This window comes from Podarcis melisellensis, assembly GCF_964234715.1.
Source record: "Podarcis melisellensis genome assembly, chromosome: 10".
Classification (NCBI taxonomy): domain Eukaryota; kingdom Metazoa; phylum Chordata; class Lepidosauria; order Squamata; family Lacertidae; genus Podarcis; species Podarcis melisellensis.
In genome coordinates, this window is record NC_138542.1 from 27,385,835 (window position 1) to 27,407,310 (window position 21,476).

Sequence of the window (21,476 nt, forward strand, 5' to 3'; positions counted from 1 at the left end):
ATGGCAGTGCAGCCTGTGTTGAAGCGTCAGAGCCTATTAATATAACACAACTGCCCACTTGGAACAATGCAATTCTCTGATGTGTCATTCTGGAGCCAGGCCCCAAAGCCTTATCTTAATAGCTGTTACTCCAGTCCATATAGGGCTTCTTCATTTACTTGCACTACAAGGATCTCAGGGCATAGCAACAGTTTGTGGATAAACAAACATAAGGAGGTCTCTTAGGACGATATGCTGAACCGTAGTCAGTTCGAACCCAACAACCCCACATGTGTTCCCTGTGCCTTATGCAAAAAGAGCTGCGTGATCTGGGGTCAAACCCAATGGGTCCATTTTCCTGACTTGCAGAAGGCGGTATTGAACTGGAAGTATAAAGGAAGGGCAGAGCAGGCAATGGAGTGAGGGGAGCAAAGACCTTAGATATGGATGGAAGAACCAAAGACCTAAAAAAGAGAAAGAGAAGAGAAACAAGCAGCTGAGGAAAAGAGGAGCCAAAGGAAAGGGGGATGGGAACAGGAAGGAGAGTGTGGTTTTGACAGGAAAGAGGGGGCTTGGTACATGAAGGATAGTTAGTTTTGACAGGATGCAGCAGCAGGAAAGACTAGGGAACTTAAGTCCAAAAAAGGCAGAGGGTCAGGAGGACAATATGCTCCTACCTAATGATGCTATGTCAGAAGGTAGCGCTGAGTGACCACTGCATTTCCACCCCCATCGTTCTGCCAGGAAACTGAGGTCCAGCTCCAAGGGCCTTCTGGTGGTTCCCTCACTGCAAGAAGCCAAGTTACAGGGAACCAGGCAAGAAGGCCTTCTTGGTGGTGGCCCCCACCCTGTGGAACGCTCTCCCATCAGATGTCAAGGAAATAAACAACTATCTGACTTTTAGAAGGCATCTGGAGGCAGCCCTGTTTAGAGAAGTTTTTAATGTTTGGTTTTTTATTGTGTTTTTAATATTCTGTTGGGAGCTGCCCAGGGTGGCTGGGGAAACCTAGTCAGATGGGCGGGGTATAAATAATAAATTACTCTTATTCTTATTATTTACCATGCAGGATTTGTCTACGGCACTTCAAATAATTTTCCTAGCACTACGATGCAATGGCTGGGACAGAATAAGTTCAGAGTTAGTATCATCAACTTGCAGGTGACACACACAGTTCTGTTCGGGACCATCTTACCCATAGGTGCTAGGGGTGCGGGGCACCCGGGCGGTGGACTCTCAGGGGTGCCAGGCTGAAAGTCCAGGGCCTGAGAGTTGAGTTCGAGAAAGCGCCTGCTCATCGGTCGGAGCGCTGTGACGGGCTCTTCTGCTGTGGGCGGCTCTGCACCGCAAGTTGGGGGGCAACCGAGCCAGCGAGACACTAGGCAGCCGTCTGGCTCCGCCCTCCTGTGCGCCTGGGACTGGGGGGAGCGCCAGGCAGATCTTTGCACCCCGGTGCCGCATATGCTTAAGACAGCCCTGGTTCTGTTTTTCATTCCATTTTGTTATCTGCACTTTCACCCTGCTCTTCGGCCCCAAACAAGTCCCAAGACCAGGCTGCCATGATGGCCAATAAAAACAAAGTGATTTGAAAGCAGATTGGAGCGGGGGGGCGGGGGGAGAATCAGTGTTAAAAGAACACTGAAAGCCAGATTTCGAAAATCAGGCACGTACGGTTTTCACCCAGTGCCAAAGAGAAATTGGAAAGCTCCAGAGAGTTGCATGAAATGCAGGGCCTGTGTTATGAATACCTGGATGCAGGCTAGGTGAGCAATAACAAGCTGAAACTTAATGTGTGGACAAGACAAAGAATTAGACGCTGGTCCAATTTAGGAGCACAGGGATGTTGGGTTTACCTGTTTGGGAAGCATAAGGCTGGAAGCTTGGCTGTATTCCTGCACTGTCTTGTTACAGTAGATCCAAGGTGGGGTGATCTGGTCCAATACATTTTGCAGCCTGAGGAGCAGCCCCTACCTCCCCCAAGCCAAGGTGCAGCACCATTTCTTTTCTACGCAGCCCCATGCCATTTTTATTGAGCATGCCGTATTTCTACACAGCAAAGCTCTGCCATTTTTTTCTTTTAAAGATTGCACTTCATTATTTCCCCCAAACAAACAGTTGCGTAACACGAAGGATCGAGCCAAAACGACACCGAAAGAGAAGTTTCGGGATCTTTGGGGGAATTGTCCCCAGTTTCCACCGGTTCTTCGCCGCTTTTTAAGAAACTGTACGACAGATCGCGCGGATACTTCAGGAGATGTCGGTAGCACCCAGGCACATTCAGCTGTAATGAAGGAAGCCTGAACTGGTGCATCTGCAACCCATCACGGGCAAGTCTTTTGCGATACCACTCCCCGACTTTGTTAGTGGGATAGCGGACGTTGTAGCCAGCCATTGGGATAATCACCTTTGGGAAGAAAAAAGTAAGGTGAGCGTATCTGTGGAAGGGAAGCAGGTTTGCATAAAAGCACATGTATACATGCCCAGGGACACGGGTGGCGCTGTGGGTTAAACCACAGAGCCTAGGACTTGCCGATCAGAAGGTCGGCGGTTTGAATCCCCGTGACGGGGTAGGCTCCCATTGCTTGGTCCCTGCTCCTGCCCACCTAGCAGTTCAAAAGCACGTCAAAGTGCAAGTAGATAATTAGGTACCACTCCAGCGGGAAGGTACACAGCATTTCCATGCGCTGCTCTGGTTTGCCAGAAGTGGCTTAGTTATGCTGGCCACATGACCCGGAAGTTGTCTGCGGACAAACGCCTGCTCCCTCGGCCAATAGAGCGAGATGAGCGCACAACCCCAGAGTCAGTCACGACTGGACCTAATGGTCAGGGGTCCCTTCACCTTTACCTTTATACATGCCCAGGAGATGTCAGAACAAAGGAACACAGAGGAATTGTTGGTTATGGGGCGGGGGGAATGGAGGAAGGGTGGTAGCGAGAGAACCCTGCAAAATGCACACATATCTGGATTTTTGGTTTGGGTTGGCATTTCATTCTACAGTCGTACCTTGCATTTGAATGCCTTGGCTCCCAAACAAATCAGCTCCCAAACGATCGAAACCCGGAAGTGAGTGTTCCAGTTTTCAAATGATTTTGGAAGCCGAACGTCCGGCGTGGTTTCCGATTGGCTGCAGGAGCTTCCTGCAGCCAATCAGAAGCCGCGCTTTGGTTTCCGAACGTTTTGGAAGTCAAACGGACTTCTGGAACGGATTCTGTTCGACTTCCAAGGTACAACTGTATTTATATTTTCCAGTGATCAAGCTATGCCTATAACTTAAAGTGTATGTTATAAGCCTAGTGCTCCTTTAATGCTTTAAAGAAATGCATTTCCCCCAAACGTACCTGATTTATTGCATATTCATTGGCCTCTTCTTCTGCAGCTGTTACTACATGGACCTAGTATAAAAAAATGGGGGAAAGTATGTAACATGTTTTTATTGACTTATTCTAGAGATTTCTATTCCCATCCTTCAAATAATTCCCAGGCCAGTTTGCAATGCAGTATTGAAGGTTAAAAACATAAATGCAAGGATTCAGGCTGCAATCCTAACCCGTTACCAGGCAGTAAGCCCCAGCGGGTCTTGCTCAGAGTAGACATGGCTAGGCTTGTACTGTTAGAGCTCAACTAGTAAAGGGAAGGAAGAGACTGTGTTAGCCATCAAGATATAGCTGCTTCAATCCTACCGGTTCCCCAAGAGGGAACAGCTGCCCAAAAAACTGTGTCTGGTGTTTAGATCTGATATTAGATTTAGGGCTATTTTGGGATATTAACTGGCATGCTCGCTTCATTTTTTGTGATATATTTCAAAAGAAAAATGAATTGTTGCAGCGATGCTATCATTTTGATGGCAATTTTGATTATGCACAATGGTTGTTGCATTATTGTATTCATAGGGTTGCTTCTTATAAACTGCTTTCAGCACAACGTGTGAAAAATACAGTCTATAAACAGACTAAGGATGGATCTACACACAGGAAAAATGCTATAAATAAGTCAGAAATTACATCGTTATAACAAAAGGGGGGAATCACTACGGAAAATTGCACAGAATTTATTTTACCCTCTGTTGCCACCTGGTGTTGCATGTTTATAATGCGTTCAAAACGGTGTTTCCATACTAAGGTAAAGGTAAAGGGACCCCTGACAATTAAGTCCAGTTGTGAATGACTCTCGGGTTGCAGTGCTCATCTCGCTTTACAGGCCGAGGGAGCCGGTGTTTGTCCGCTTCCGCAGACAGTTTTTCCAGGTCATGTGGCCAGCATGACTAAGCCGCTTCTGGTGAAACCAGAGCAGCGCATGGAAACACCATTTACCTTCCTGCTGGAGTGGTACCTATTTATCTATTTGCACTGGTGTGCTTTCGAACTGCTAGGTTGGCAGGAGCTGGGGCCGAACAACAGGAGCTCACCCCATCGCGGGGATTTGAACCGCCGACCTTTCAATCAGCAAGCCCAAGGGGCACAGTGGTTTACCCACAGGAGCTTTTCTTGAGTGGAACTTCACTACTTGGACATTGCCACTAGTGAGAGGCAGTGGAATTTCCATAGAATGTGAAGCAATCATATACCTACACCTGTACGCCTACAATGCAGTTCTATGCACTCTTACTCAGAATTCAATTCTATTGATTCAATGGAGCTTACTTTCAGGTGAATTGGTGTAAGATTGCAACCCTCGCCATCCTTTAAGAGAAAACATTTCCAAGTTATTTATTGCAAAGGCAAATGGTTGGCTTCAACCAACACAAAATTAGAAACAACTGTTTGACTTGGCTGTGTACTTATCCCATTCGTAATCACAGAAAACACCACTTTAAATGGTAAAGAATGTGAAATTAATGTTAGCCATGCTGAAATAACTTCATGATTAAAGACTACATGGGCTTCCAACTGGATGACGTCTTCTGATTTTTATTTTTCTGAAATAGCATTTTGAATAATCCAGAGTTTATTTTATGTTTTTAACCTATCTAAATATCTCTGCCCTGCCTTTCAGCCCAGGTGAAATATAGCTGGGTTAACTGGGCAGGGCTGATTCTTCTGAGATGCCCTCAACATACAATTTCATTGGCTCCCTAGCCATTATTTTTCAGAAGATCCAATTAAACTAAGCAAAAACAACAACAACAAAACCAAACCAAATACACGGTTCTAGTCCTCATGATAGTGATGAGTTTGAAAGCAAGCTGGTAGTATCTACAAAAACACATGGGGAAAGGTTTTTATTGGTTTATTATTATTTTTTGCAAATATATATATATATATATATATATATATATGCAGGTTTTGGTGTCCTCGGGTGTCTTCCCGTGTAAAAGTTGGGGTGTCTAGTCGATGTTTCGACGAGGTCTCACTCGTCATCTTCAGGCTGGTGCTTTCGGCTTCTTGTTACTGGAACAGAGCAGGATCTCAGTGTTTGAGTTCCTATAAATACTGTTGAGGGGGTGTGGTGTATAGCCTCCAATGTTCTGGGCAGAGAGGAAGTTCCCAGGTTAGTGTGCCTTTTCTTCTTTTGTTCCTTAATTACTTGAGGGATATCTTGAGTGATTTCTTGAGTGATATCCTGAGTACCACTTAGGTGGGTCATTAGGTGTGGATTAGTTGCTAAAGTCTTTGTGTCTTGACCTCTTGAACTTTGTGAAGAGTTTTTCTGAGAAGATGGCTGTACTGCACTTAGTTGTGCTCTGGCTTGGCTTCGTGTATAGGGGCGAGCTGTGGTTTTGTGGCCTGTGTCAGCCAGATCTGTGTAGGGATTGCAGGGGGGTGCAGCATCCGGAGGTGCCACCATGGTTTGGCTACTGGATGGTGTCTGTAATTTATCTGTGGAGAGGGTCTGGGTTTGGGTCTGGTGTGGTTGATTGGTGATGGCGTTCTGTGTGCCTCTGGATCTGGTGTCAGTTTTTGTGGGGAGGGCTAATTTCCAGATGTCTGGCAAGCGGGATGTGTCGTCACGCTTGTTCATGTTGTGAGGGTGTTTCTCTATCTCGATGGCTTCCATGATTATTCTCTTGTGGTGATGTTCCATGTACAGCCATCTTCTCAGAAAAACTCTTCACAAAGTTCAAGAGGTCAAGACACAAAGACTTTAGCAACTAATCCACACCTAATGACCCACCTAAGTGGTACTCAGGATATCACTCAAGAAATCACTCAAGATATCCCTCAAGTAATTAAGGAACAAAAGAAGAAAAGGCACACTAGCCTGGGAACTTCCTCTCTGCCCAGAACATTGGAGGCTATACACCACACCCCCTCAACAGTATTTATAGGAACTCAAACACTGAGATCCTGCTCTGTTCCAGTAACAAGAAGCCGAAAGCACCAGCCTGAAGATGACGAGTGAGACCTCGTCGAAACGTCGCCTAGACACCCCAACTTTTACACGGGAAGACACCGAGGACACCAAAACCTGCATATATATATATATATATATATATATATATATATATATATATATATATATATATATAAAATTATAGGATGTTCTGATTTATAAGGGGGTATGTTACCTGAACTTGCACCAATTAATTTCCTTGAACACATTGACATCATGAATTGACATCCATTCATCTTATTCCAAAAGGAGCACTATCCCATTTCATGCATGCAACATCCTGGGCCACATTATAGTTCACACAAAAAAAGGCTTGGTTCTCATAAACATGCATAGCAAAATAATCTATATCTGACTGGTTCTGCCAAACCAGACTGCACCTTTTGTAAACACAGCATGTTTATTTATGGAGTACCAGGAAGATGAAAGGCCTCGTTCGAATTTTAATGAAATTTAACAGACCCAGAGAGGATCAGATTTGCTATCCGTGCCTTTCAAGCTCCTGTTTACCTTGTCATTCAGCGAACAGCTTTTAGAACGTGTTCCCGAAAAGATGAGGTCGCCAGCCACAACTCTTGTACCGTAGTTCTTAATCCGATAGGAAGCGGCTTCGTTCCAAATCTTACTGCAATATGCATGGACGTAGAAAATACGCATGGAGTGAGGAATACTGAGCCACCCTCGTGCACATCCCTCGTGATTTATACCGTAGCGGTTCAAGGCACGCAGTAGCATCGTCTCTCTGACTTTGAAGTCAGGCAGCATTGCGAGGGTACCTTTGGCGTCCTCTGAAAAACAGAGAAAACTGATCATGAGCTTCTTTCTACACATTCTGCTTCTAAGGTGCACCTTCGTAGCGCAACTTCTGTTTCTCCTACACATATCATATGAGAAGCAGTGGGTGGTTGAAAGGTGCTGGTTGCTTCTTTTGCCCACTGATTTCCCCCCTTTTGAGTCCTCTCCACCACGTCCATTATGCTCTGTGTTTGTTCCCGGTTGAGACTGTGCCCTCTTGACTTCGCAAAGATGCTTAGACTTTCAAGACTCAAGCAGCCCCAACTCTAAGCTGTTGGATTTACAGTGGTACCTCAGGTTACATACGCTTCAGGTTAAACGTGCTTCTGGTTACAGACTCCGCTAACCCAGAAATATTACCTCGCGTTAAGAACTTTGCTTCAGGATGAGAACAGAAATCGTGCAGCGGCGGCGCAGGGGCAGCAGGAGGCCCCATTAGCTGAAGTGGTGCTTCAGGTTAAGAACAGTTTCAGGTTAAGAACAGACCTCCAGAACGAATTAAGTTCTTAACCTGAGGTACCACTGTATTCATTCATTGGTTTGAAAAAACTGAAAAGCAAAGGAGGCTAATGTGCAGATTTGCTCTCCACTTTTCCATGTCAAAAATAGCACTTTCAGGGTGGATAAATATTTATCTCAACTACTATGATGATGATGATTATTTTTTACTTGTTTCATTTCCTCCCCCCCCCCCAGCCCAGTTTACTTAACAACAACAACAACTTATTATTTCTATCCCACCCATCTGGCTGGGTTTCCCCAGCCACTTTGGCAGGTTCCCAACAGAATATTAAAAACACGATAAATACATCAAACATTAAAAACATCCCTAAACAGGGCTGCCTTCAGATGTTTTCTAAAACTCAGATAGTTGTTTATTTCCTTGACATTTGATGGGAGGGTGTTCCACAGGGCGGGCACCGCCACCGAGAAGGCCCTCTGCCTGGTTCGCTGTAACCTCACTTCTCACAGTGAGGAAACTGCCAGAAGACCCTTGGAGCTGGACCTCAGTGTCTGGGCTGAGAGGTGGGGGTGGAGATGCTTCTTCAAGTATACTAGGCCAAGGCTGTTTAGGGCTTTAAACAGGCATAGGCAAACTCAGCCCTCCAGATGTTTTGGGACTACAACTCCCATCATCCCTAGCTAACAAAACCAGTGGTCAGGGACTTTGAATTGTGCCAACACTTTGAATTGTGCTCGGAAACGGACTGGGAGCCAATGTAGGTCTTTCAGGACCAGTGTTATGTGGTCTCGGCGGCCACTCCCAGTCACCAGTCTACCTGCCTTGCTCTAGACAAACCATAAGTTGTAGCCAAGGTTTGTTCCTGGTTTGCTGTTCCTGGTTTTCTGGGGAAGACAAACAATGAGCCTGGGTTTGGACACAATACTAACACAAACCATGGCTTAGCTTCAGGAGACCAAGGTGAGAAGCAAAGCGGCCATGATTTCTGCTGCAGCTACCTGCATGCAGATGCATTAGCTTAGCCATGGTTTGGCTTAGTGTCACGTACAAACTGGCTCACTGTTTCCTTTCCACTTTCTGCACCATTTCTTCCTGCTACTTCTTATCTTCTTATCCCCACCTTGGCATTTTCAGGTGATCTGGGATCACAAGGGAATAGGGTATCATCCTGGCACTATGCATCCATGTGATTTGACTACATCACGGCATCGTTAAGGACAAGCGAAGTCAATGGAAACTGAGAGCCAGAGAAGGCAGTGAGAATGAAAAGAGTTGCATTTCCATAAGGAAAGCAGGAAAATCATTAAGAAAAAGAAGTAGTCTTTTTGGCGTGGGTGGTAACATTTGTCGGAAAAGAGGGAGTACTTCAGATTTCAAACTTAGAGAAGACTAATATTTCTGTTTCCAATTCGTCACCCACACGCACCCCTTAATTCCTCTAACCAAGGAATGTTAGGTAAATGTGTTTTTGCTTCAAGTAATTAATGCTGAGAGAGTCCACTCTTCTGAATGTGTTAGAGGCAAGGGGAATACTAAACGTGTCCATCAACTCAGCTCAAAGGGGAAAATGATGTATCAAAAAATAAAAAAAGTTTTTCCTTATTTTGCTTGATTTCCATCACTGAAGAACAGCATCATTACAGCAGAATCTGAAATGACATTTTCAGAAAACCCCTTTCCCAGAAAAAAACAGCAACACTCGCATCTGAAGATCCTATCAGACACGGCCATTCCCCTCAGTTACTCACTTCCTTTCTGCTAACCTCCTAACATGGGCAAATGTATAATCTTGTGAGGAGAGGGGGGTCCTTTCTGCAAATAGTGCCCCCCCATTAAAAAGGTGCTGAAAATGATGTAATGCTGTGGTATATATTCTGCAGCTCACTGCTCAATTAGGTGATGATTACTTCCCTTTTTCTATGCAGCTCTTCAGGGCATGGGAAAGCAATTAATTCCTGGCTGTCTGAAGAAAAGGTTAGTTACATCACTGAAGCAGCCAACTTTCTAGGGAGCTCCAGTTACACTGGAAGCAGCAAAGAAAAGCCCCGTGGAGGAAAGGGCAATATGGAAGGGAAACTTTGCAGCGAACGTTCAGAAATGAAAGCAAGTGTTTAAAATTAGAGGAGAGATTTTCGTGGGCAAAGACCTAAGGTGGGTCGCTGAAGGGTGACAGTAATTGCCGCAGTCACGTAAAAGGGCACCATGCCCATATAATAGCTTGTCAAAACAACTAAGTCATATCTTGTCATTGTAGTTCTACTACTTGCACTTGTATTTTTAAATAAATAAATAAGGTCTGGTGGAGACAGACATGTGAGATGTGCTAACTCAAGACATGGGCCAAGTACTGTGTGATTTAACCCATTGTTCTCAATGCAGAGCTGAAAAAGGCAACACACACTGCCCTCCAAGGAACTTCAAGCATCAAACAAAGACTTTCCTATTTCAACAGGCATTCTGAGGGAATTTTCAGCCTTTGAATAAATGAATTGAATTGTTCTTATTCCTTGTACGCTTTAAATACAGTCGTACCTTGCTTGTCGAATGCCATGGAACTCATATATTTTGGCTCCTGAACGTCGCAAACCCAGAAGTGACTGTTCCGGTTTGCAAACGTTCTTTAGGAACCTGAATGTCCAATGGGGTTTTTGCGGCTTCCAATTGGCTGCAGGAGCTTCCTGCAGCCAATCAGAAGCCGTGATTTGATTTTCAAACGTTTTGTAAGTCAATCAGACTTCTGGAACAGATTCCATTCGACTTCCAAGGTACAACTGTATATGTTTTATGTATTTTTATATATACATTATGAAATTCTGAATATTAAGCAGTATATCAATATCTTTAAAGAAGCAAATTCTGAGAACCTTTTAAGATACACATACACACGCGAGTGCATAACTATTTACCCATTTCCACTGATTTTAATATTGCTTCTGTTAGTAAACCCAAACGTTTCTTCCTCACTACGCAGCAAGGTTTTCTTCCTGCGATATGTTTCATAGGAGATGGCATATTTACCGGTCTGAAGGAAGTATTTCTTCGCTTTATTTACAGGATCATCTGAATCTTCTGGCGTGAGAAACAATTTCACCGCTTTGACCTTTAAGGCAAGTAAACACAAATGCCATGTTGCTTTATGTGTTCTTAAAAGTTAGCACCAGCTTTGATTCCAAATGATTGGACTTTTACAAGGGCGATCTACGTCCAAATGTGGCACACACTAAGTCCTCATGGGCTGTTTGTGGTTTCTTCCCCTCCCACTTTGCCTTTTCTAAAGATTTTTATGTACTTCTGCAAACCTTGGGAGTCCCCCAAAGTCTGCACAGTGGGTGCTGTTTTGGCTACATAAGGAACAACACACAGTGTAAACAATGGAAATTGAGGGAATGATAATCCGATTTTTAAAAAAGAGCGTGTTCTCACACACACCGCCATAAAGCTCACTGAGTGATTGTGGGCCAGTGCATCTCTTTCAGACTAACCTAGCTCACAAAACTGTTGCAATGTTAGAATAGGGAAGGAGAACTTAGTGTAACCCCACCCCACCCCAATAGCTCTTAGGAGGGAGAGAAATATAAAATTATATCTCTGTGTGTGTACCAGTTCTTCATTCAGCAAAGCCAATCCGATTTGATCTGTCTGTATAGTCTGCCTTTGTCCAAATCGCTGAGGTCCATAGAAATTTATAAAACCATTTCTCTGCAAAGCAGAAGAGGAAAAGTTAAACATATGAAGAATCATAGCATTTTAGAGTTAGAAGGGACCTAGGTGGCTGTATGGGACGCGGGTGGCACTGTGGGTTAAACCACAGAGCCTAGGACTTGGCAATCAGAAGGTAGGCGGTTCGAATCCCCACAACAGGGTGAGCTCCCATTGCACGGTCCCTGCTCCTGCCAACCTAGCAGTTCGAAAGCACATCAAAGTGCAAGTAGATAAATAGGTACCGCTCCGGTGGAAAGGTAAACGGCATTTCCATGCGCTGCTCGGGTTTGCCAGAAGTGGCTTAGTCATGCTGGCCACATGACCCGGAAGCTGTACACCGGCTCCCTCAGCCAGTAAAGAGAGATGAGTGCCGCAATCCCAGAGCCGGCCATGACTGGACCTAATGGTCAGGGGTCCCTTTACCTTTACCTAGGTGGCTGTGTAGCCCACCCCATGTTCAATACAAGAATCTTGCAACTACGCCTGACCGTTCTGCATTGGCTTGAATACCTCCAGTGAAGGAGACCCATCGGCTTTTACTGTTAGGAAGTTTCTGCTAAGGTTTCGCTGGAATCTGCTTCCCCGCAATTTCTTTCCCTGGGCTCTAGGTCCTGCCATCTGGAGCAACAGAGAAGAAGTCTGCTCCATCCTATTTATTCCTATTCATTTTCTTACATTTATATATCACCTCTTCCTTCAATATATACAGTTCCCAGGTGGTTTCCCATCCAAACACTGACCAGACCCATTGCTGCTTAGCTTCAGAAAGATGGTGGCCCCATGTGCCTTCTGGCCATTACCCTGAGACAGCCCTTCAGATATCTGAAGAAAATGAATCATGGCTCCCTTTAACCTTCTCCAGCCTTCAACCATTCCTCATAGGGCTTGTTCTCTAGAACACTTGGCTACCCCTCTCTGGATATACTCCAATTTATCAATATCCTTCTTCAAATGTAGCACCCAGAACTGTACACAGTGCTCCCCAGATGCAGAATAGCATGGAGCTATTACTTCTTGTGTTGTTGTTGTTATGATTACTACTACTACTACTACTATTACTACTACAGTAGTTTATTTCCCACCCTTCATCCTAAGGTTCTGGGGCAGATTACGACGATTAAAACACAACATTCATATTAATATACAATGTTAAAGGTAAAGGTAAAGGGACCCCTGACCATTGGGTCCAGTCATGGCCAACTCTGGGGTTGCGGCACTCATCTCGCTTTACTGGCCGAGGGAGCCGGCGTACAGCTTCCGGGTCATGTGGCTAGCATGACTAAGCCGCTTCTGGCAAACCAGAGCAGCGCACGGAAACACCGTTTACCTTCCCACCAGAGAGGTACCTATTTATCTACTTGCACTTTGACATGCTTTCGAACTGCTAAGTTGGCAGGAGCAGGGACTGAGAAACAGGAGCTCACCCCGTTGCAGGGATTCGAACAACCGACCTTCTGATCGGCAAGTCCTAGGCTCTGTGGTTTAACCCACAGTGCCACCTGCGTCCAATGTTACATAGTATTAAACACAGTTTAGACTTACAAAAATAAGGTGGATCCAAAAATACACACTTCAGGTGCCGAAAGCTAAGACAAAGAGGTGCATCTTTAGCTTGCAATGCTGATCTGGACACTATATAGTATTTTAAAATCACAGAGGCATGGAAAGCTAGAGGCAGGATCTTATGAAATGTACTACTGCTTTACCTTGACGTTCTCAGTTGCTTCATATACTCTCTCCTTTAGGCTCGCAGAACAGTCATTGCTTTTAAGTTTTAAATCTCTTACAATTATATCAAAATGGTTTCCTTGCAATTGACCAAGTCTCAGCGGCTGACTGGCAGAGTGTACATTAGACACACCAATTCCTTTTTTCCCAATGGTGTTTCCAAGTTCTTTCAATCTGCAGAAAGGAGACGTCGGAAATGCCGTGTTATTTTCTAGACGCTGAATATTTTAACAAGGAAGCAGTTTTCAAAAAATGAGCTTCCTATAGCATTTTATTGGCAATGGTTTTGCTGGGGGAAGGGGAAAGCATGCCCTTGCTTGGACCTTCCAAATTTTGATATTTCGTTGCTACCACTAAACACTGCTGAAAAATACGCATTAGCAGAAATTCTGCAATAATGTGCTCTCAGCCCCACAATGTGCTAAGATTGTGGCCTGATTTTTGCAGGAGGAAGGCTAAACAAAATGTACTTATTGATAAAAGCATTGCACACACACCTTGCCACTTTTTAATGTGCATACTATATGTGTCCATATGAAGACCACCCAGACAATCAATTTTTAGAGTGCTAATGTTGTACATGTATTACCCAGCTCATGATAAGTGCATAGGAGCAGGGAAAGCATGGGCGTATTCAGGGAGCAGGCTGTGTGCGGTGGTTGAAACTACAGAACTCCATTTGGTTTCTCTCCCTGTTGTCATTCCTATGCCGCTTGAAAATATTCCTGTTTTTGCTCTTTGGGCTGATTCTACTACCTATTTTTGTCTCTCAGCTCAAACTGTGTTTTTCATTGTGGTTGTATATCTGCACAGTCGTATCCTACTTTCCCATTTTTAATTTTTGCAAAATGTCCTGGACAACTAACAACCACAAAGAAGTAAAAACAACCAGTGTGCAGATTATTGGAAATGAGAGAATAAGACTTTCTCAAGCTGTGGAAGACAAGCTAAAGAAGACACTGTATTCAAGTTCTGTTTGTTTATTTGTTCACTATATAGGGACATGCATTATAAGCAATATGCATGATGACTAAATAAAAGTAGTGCAACTGATACATAGAAAGGTATCCTTGCGCCGAGGAATAAGAATTTAACCAAGACTGGCAGGCAAAGTTGGGGAGTGAGAACAGCGTAGTATTCAATAAAAAAAGTATAAGCAGAAATGGCTTAAAAAGGGAAGGCTAACTAGTAACAGACTCTACAAAATACTTTTGCGAGAGAGAGGAAAAAAGGGACTTAATCGACATTGCATTTTCAACGTGTTGCCCCAATCTCACACACAATTCTGTGGCAGTTTTACTTGGAAAAACATTTCCTTGGCTTGAATGGGGATTTCATGTGTGTTAGAAGTAAAAGATTAAATGAACACTTCAAGGTCAGATATTTGAACTGTCAGCTGTGTTTTCAATTACAAGCATGTACATTACACACCCAAGGAGAGAAATGGTCCTGCGAGTTTATTTTTGTAAGGCCGACAAGGAAAGAGTCATTATGCTTTAGAGAGCGTTGCAGACAAAGTTTCCCTTTGATGAACAACAGATTCTTGGGGATCAGAACGATGAGAATGCAAGTGAAAGGTTCAGCCGATTAACCGTGAAAATTGCTTTAAGACAAGTAACATTACACCATTTTGCTACATATGCAGCTGTAGAAATAAACACCCAGATCAACATGTTTCTCATGTACTAAATGAGCAATGCTTTGAAAAGAAAGGAAATTATTTCTATCTTAATGGTACTCAAGAACACAGCTTATTAATCAAGAGTCCAGAGAGCCGGACAGAAAAGTTGGGAAGTTCACATTTGGCCCCCGGGTTCCTACCCCTGCTCTACCCCTGCTTTGGTGTTGTTAGCCGCCCTGAGCCCGGCTTCGGCTGGGGAGGGCGGGATATAAATAAAATTTATTATTATTTATTATTAAAGCATACCAAAGGACTTTTAACTTTCCGTATTGCTTCAAGTGTTAAGAACTCAAAACAAAATGGAACTCCTTTCTAACCAGCAAAATTAAATACTAGATCTGAATTTAAAAAGAGAGCTAGAGTCTAAGTCAAACCATGATGTTAAAGTGCAACCACAAATCTCTCATTACCTTTCAGGCGTCACTTTCTTCACAACCATAGCTTGGTACGTAATGGCCTTCTTGTCTTTAATGCCTGTGTAACTGAAGTCTGAAGGGAGCACGTCAAGTTCAGCAGACAAGAAGCTAATGGCTTCAAGCGTCTCCAGGTTCTCTTTCCGGAGAGTAAAAGCTGAAACCACATTATTGCAGAGTCAGTGCACCCAAGTGGATGGCGTTGCTCAGAAAAAACATGAATGGTGTCCTCCCCAAATGACTGAGCTAATGGAAGATCTGTTGATAGGACAGTGTAGGCATCAGCTAAGCAATTGAGAAAAATCGGTTATTTACTTATTAATCCTTGTTCTATGGAAACCAGTAAAACTAAGCTGGAGTAGAAATACCCTGTTTTAAGCAGTTTCTAAATGTTAGCAGATGCAGTATCAAAGTTATTGCTGCTGTCTGTAGGTAACCAGGGTGGATAAAAATCAATTTTTAAAACTTTTTTTTTAAAAAATGATGTTTTTAAATTTAAATCACTTTTTAAATTTAAATTGGATTTTGAAAATAAAATGCTTTTGGAGGAAAAATCTTTCTAAAGATAGTTTCCTTTTCAAGTTACATTATAGTAAAAGGCTATTCATCAGGAAATAAGGATTTGTTTTAAGTTTTTCATGTTTGCTAAAACTCTGTTGTGTGTGTGTGTTTTTTAAAAAAAGTTTTAACCACATCAGTTAACAAACATGGATACATATGGATACATGGATACATAATGTTATTGTTTTAGTTAAATAAATTGTTTAAATTGTTATTAAGGAAATGATTATTTTTCTCCTTCCAACAAAGTGCAGCAGAGATGCTGTCCAAATATAAATAGGTAACTTATTAAACCTCACAATAATTTCATAATTACCTGTCTAGGTATTTCTAATAGTATAGCCAAATCAGTAATTTCTGATATAATTGTAAAGACTACTCTGAAAATTTATTATTCCTAAAATGAAACCTTCATCTGGTTGTAAATATTAAGATTATACCAGCAAGAATGAGTCTTTCTGTAAAAAAGAAAGAAAGATTTCAATCAAGTCTTACTGACTAGTGATTTAAATCGATTTGATTTAAATCAAATCCACCCTGTAGATAAGCATAGATCTCATATAAACTAGTAATATATTTTACTCTATGCTACACAGCAATTACTTGCAGAAATGATATTCTTGCCTGTGCATCACTGGTTCTACCTAGTGCCCCCTCCAATGTTGCTAGACTACAACTCTCATCAGTTCCAGCCTGGCTCACATGCAACGTTAAACCATAGTTTAAAACAAACCATAGTTTAATAAAAACAAGGACTTTACTCCTCTCCCAGTTCATGACTTTGCCACGGGGGGGGGGGGGCAGAAGCAAGCCAGGAACAAGCAGGTTTGATTTCTTGTGGCATGTGAACCTTGGCTCATTGTTTGTTTTCCTCCAAACAAACCTACAAGCGGAAGCCGAGACGTCTGAGGCAAACATGAGCCCACTCGATTCCTGGTTGTACACATCACAACAAACCAAACTCTGGCTTGTGTCCTCCCCGATGCAGCAGTCAGGAGTAGGGGAGGAGCAAAGTACTTCTTAAACTATAGTTTATTTTAAACAATGGTTTAACCTTAAGAGTGAACCATCTTAGTGTGATGTGGCTCTTTTTAACAAGTGCTGACTTCATTCAAGCAAGGCTGATCTTACACCTTAATAACTATTGACATTTACTATTGTTGTACTGTGTATTTTGGGTCTATGGACCGCAATAAAGCTGTGTGTGACTTCATTCATGTAGATTTCATTAAGACAGTGATAAAGGTAAAGGCTAAAGGGACCCCGATTATTAGGTCCAGTCGTGACCGACTCTGGGGTTGCGGCGCTCATCTCGCTTTACAGGCCGAGGGAGCCAGCGTACAGCTGGTCATGTGGCCAGCATGACTAAGCCACTTCTGGCGAACCAGAGCAGTGCACGGAAACACCATTTACCTTCCCGCCGGAGTGGTACCTATTTATCTACTTGCACTTTGACATGCTTTTGAACTGCTAGGTTGGCAGGAGCAGGGACTGAGCAACGGGAGCTCACCCTGTCGCGGGGATTCGAACTGCCGACCTTCTGATCGGCAAGTCCTAGGGTCTGTGGTTTAACCCACAGTGCCACCCGCGTCCCATAAGACAGTGATACGTTAGTCTATTATAGGCTGGTGGGTTTTCAAAGGACATATAAACCCTTCCAAGGAAGTGACACAATTGTTGTTGCATACTGACCTGTGTAAATTTCTTTTCTCATCTCACTGTCAACAGCAGCCCTTTTCCTTGAACCACTTTTCTCGCGAAACCTTACTATAATGACTACCTTTTGTTGAGCATCGGTGAAAGACTTGGTTTCCACAAGCTTCCCAAATTTTTTACTGATAAAGTGGTGAACCATCTTCCGGTGTTCCTTATCTCCATCTGGTCTGAAAGCAAACTTTGATCGTTCTAGTTTGGCATCTAAAAATTTCATAAAGCCACATGCTTCCTCTTCAGACACCAGCTGACAAAGATCTTGGTAGTCCTGATTTGCCTTTACAATAATCTCGCCACATTTTGTCACCGTGGCTAAGAAAGGGTATTCCTGTCTGATAGCACCATGCAAGCTGGCTCGATTCTTCTTGTCAAGGACTCGACCAAGAGAAAATTCATCTGGAGGAACCCCTAGTTCAGATTTAGATTCCCACATGTCTTTCACACGGCAAGCAAACTGACCGAGTTGCTCCCTTAAGGGCTTATCTAATAAGGAGTCCAGGTTAACAGCTTTGACAAGGTGGTTTTCAGGTACATTATCAGATTTAGATTCTTCACTTTCTCCAGCAGAGAAAGAAGGACATTCTGGGGAACAGTGAACATCATCATCATCCCGAATGTTGCAATATTCCTCATCTGTGCACAGTTCTGGACGACTCAGTCTCAGCTTTTTGGGATCCTGTTGACAGAACCCAGCTTGTTCCGACAAGCTCTCACAGGATTTATTAGGAGAATCTGCTGTGATCTCATTAACTAACTGCCCAAATGCATTAATTTCTGTTACTACAAAGTCCTTTGGGAACGTTTTTAAGCTGCCGCAGAAGCCAATGTGATCATTCACGTAAGTGCAAGAGTGGAACGCCACTGCCCTGTCAGAATCTTCTTCCATTCCAATATAATACAGCCTGGAAAAATGAAGACAAGTTGGAGCCAAGTCTTAGAAAATCATACACAATCACTCTTTGTTAAGTAAAATTTGGAGGAAGTAGCTTATATTCCTTTTCTTTCTTTCTTTACACAAATCAGCGCAATTTTAAGATCTGTATACTGTACAAAGGCCAAAATCTTAAGCACATAACATTTCAAAGGATGGTCGATTAAACAGGATCTTTTCCTTAGCACTGAAGACTTAGTATTTGTGCTCACTGTTGCCCTCTGCTGCAACATACCCATAATTCAGTGAGTATATAATGAATGGATAGAAGGAAGTGCTTTGAGTAGGGCTGACATCAGGGGTCAACACCTTGGGGCAGCTGCTGATGGGCCAGGATCTCAGCAGGACCCATTAGTTCTGTAGCAGTATCACCTCCTCCTTAGACAGATCCCCCAGAGCAGATAATAATAATAATAATAATAATAATAATAATAATAATAATAATAGTTATTTATAGCCCGCCCTCCCCAGCCGAAGCCAGACTCAAGAGTGGCTAACATCAAATGTATAACACATTAACATAAAATCAGACAATCAATTAAAATACATCCTCAAATCAGATCAGGATCAGAATAAAATCCAATCAGATGGCAACCCACAGATTAGGGTTGGGGACCTTAAATACTCACCAGGCCCAACTGTTTGTGCTGAACTTATATGGGCCTGTGAGAAAAATTGGGAGGCCACTTTCATGCAAGTTCTTATGCAAGGGGAGAGGGAGTCAGACTGAACCCCGACCAAAGGCCTGGCAGAACAGCTCCGTCTTGCAGGCCCTGCGGAAAGATGTCAAGTCCCGCAGGACCCTAGTCTCTTGTGGCAGAGCGTTCCACCAGATTGGAGCCACAGCCAAAAAAGCCCTGACTCTAGTTGAGGCCAGCCTAACCTCTCTGTGGCCTGGGACCTTCAGGATGTTTTTGTTTGAAGACTGTAAGGTCCTCTGTGGGACATACCATGCCTGCAAAAGGAGACATAAATGAGTTGCAATTGCATGGAACAGCTACCACTGTCTCCGGTTGCTCACTTGCTATCTCACTTGCTATTGTGGTAAGGACTGGGTCCATCACGCTGTGTCCAGAGAGTAGAGGTGAACAGGCGGGGAAGCTTCTGCCTCCCCTTTCCACTTGCCTTCTCTCTTTGGGTGAAATGCTGGGGAGCAGAGCTGGACTGGGCCTACACAGAACCGGCCAGAGAGAAAGAGAGCAGTACAGTGGTACCTCGGGTTAAGTACTTAATCAGTTCTGGAGGTCCGTTCTTAACCTGAAGCACCACTTTAGCTAATGGGGCCTCCCGCTGCCGCCGCACCGCCAGAGCACGATTTCTGTTCTCATCGTGAAGCAAAGTTCTTAACCTGAAGCATTATTTTTGGGTTAGCGGAGTCTGTAACCTGAAGTGTCTGTAACCCGAGGTACCACTGTACTCATCCCACTCCTTTGCTCCCTTTAGACATTTAAAGCACACTGCTTCTCCCAAAGAATCCTGGGAACTGTATTTTACCCACCATGAAGCCAAAAACCCCAGCATCCAGGTTGCTACCTTTCATGCAGCTCAGTTGGTAGAGCATGAGACTGATAATGTCAGGGCCATGGGTTCAAGCCCCACATTGGGCAAAATATTCCTGCATTGCATATCCTATGCCCTTTTAAAATGTGGCTCTTTATTTTACGTGGGGATGGGAGTGTTATTGGGTTGTTATTTTTATTTTGATTACATATGTTGTGGTTTTATATTTTGATTTTGTTCTGTGAATCCACAGCAACAACAACAATATCCTTGTGGTGCCTTCCAAATCTATGATTCTCTATTTTCCCACTAGTGATGTATGGAAGTGAGAGCTGGACCATAAAGAAGGCGGATCGCCAAAGAATTGATGCTTTTGAATTACGGTGCTGAAGGAGACTCTTGAGAATCCCATGGACTGCAAGAAGATCAAACCGATCCATTCTGAAGGAAATCAGCCCTGAGTGCTCACTGGAAGGACAGATCGTGAAGCTGAGGCTCCAATACTTTGGCCACCTCATGAGAAGAGAAGACTCCCTGGAAAAGACCCTGATGTTGGGAAAGATGGAGGGCACAAGGAGAAGGGGACGACAGAGGATGAGATGGTTGGACAGTGTTCTCGAAGCTACCAACGTGAGTTTGACTAAACTGCGGGAGGCAGTGGAAGACAGGAGTGCCTGGCGTGCTCTGGTCCATGGGGTCACGAAGAGTCGGACTCGACTAAACAACAAATGATCTCACAGTGATCAAGCCAGACACACATTACTTCTCTTTCTCTGAGAAAGAGAGAGAGAAGGGGGCTCAGCGATCCTTGCGAGAGCAGCCCCATTCCCTACGGTTGCAGGAAGCTGCTGCTTGTTGCTTCCTATTGCTAGCAAGGCTCTACTTCAGTTGTGGACTAATGCGTAGACCTCCAAATGCTACTGGAGGGCAAGTCGCATCACCCCTGGGCATTAGCCACACTGGGATTTGCAGCAGGGGAACATCTGGAGGACCACGTGTCTCCTTGATCTTAAGTTCTCTCTACCTTGCAGGCAGAAGCTCCCAGGTTCAATCCAGGTAGGGCTGGGAATGCCCCCCCCCCGCTTTCTGACCCCTTTGGGGAGCCGCTGCCAGTCAGAGTAGGCAACACCAGCGGTCTCTGACCTGCTGTCAAGGCTCTTTTGCGGGCTCGCACAACGCCGATTCCGCACCGCCGGCACAACGCTCCAATTGCAATTGTATCCAATTGAACGGAAATCCCCCTGCAAACACTTAGGTCGATCCGCGCGGCGCAGGAGGACCCCTGGCGGCAATAGCGCTGGAGCGACTGGAAGGAATCTTCCATCTAGTAGAGGGGGGGGATATAGAGGCGTAGCCAAGGAAGTGAGAGCATACCACTTTCATCTAAGTAGGGGTGGAGCCAGCGGCAAGGAAGGAGAAGAGTAGAGCAGGAGAAGAAGATAGGATTGTATCATTGTCTCACCAAAGATAGAACAAAACCCCGCGCAGGGTAGCGGATTAAAACATTTCGGTCGGAGAAGCGATAAAGCGTGGCGAAACGCCACGCTACCCCCCTTGCCCACCGCCTCCTTGGTACTTCCCGCATAGGTTTGTAGATCCTTTCTCGATGGGGCCGAGCTTGTTTAATAGAGCGCATGCGCACAACTCCGAAGGCGAGATGGGCGCGGCTTGCTTCAAGGGA

At 44.1% G+C, this 21,476-nt stretch overlaps 1 protein-coding gene across 3 annotated transcripts; it reads right to left on the reverse strand.

The window, feature by feature from the left end:
- Positions 1 to 1,408: 1,408 nt before the first annotated feature.
- PUS7L (pseudouridine synthase 7 like) lies at positions 1,409 to 21,387 on the reverse strand. 3 transcript variants are annotated; one of them, XM_081928977.1, is made up of 9 exons: positions 20,939 to 21,119; positions 17,344 to 18,266; positions 15,088 to 15,247; positions 12,975 to 13,170; positions 11,167 to 11,265; positions 10,585 to 10,666; positions 6,819 to 7,096; positions 3,317 to 3,370; positions 1,409 to 2,381 (listed from the first exon to the last, which is right to left on the reverse strand). In XM_081928977.1, the coding sequence occupies exons 2-9, from the start codon at positions 18,248 to 18,250 to the stop codon at positions 2,055 to 2,057; spliced, it is 2,103 nt and encodes a 700-aa protein (XP_081785103.1). In that variant the 5' UTR covers positions 18,251 to 18,266; positions 20,939 to 21,119; the 3' UTR covers positions 1,409 to 2,054. The 3 variants fall into 3 exon arrangements, with proteins under 3 accessions (XP_081785103.1, XP_081785105.1, XP_081785104.1); XM_081928979.1 differs by lacking the exon at positions 20,939 to 21,119 and adding an exon at positions 20,820 to 20,841; XM_081928978.1 differs by lacking the exon at positions 20,939 to 21,119 and adding an exon at positions 21,372 to 21,387 and having other exon boundaries at positions 1,578 to 2,381.
- Positions 21,388 to 21,476: the final 89 nt, after the last annotated feature.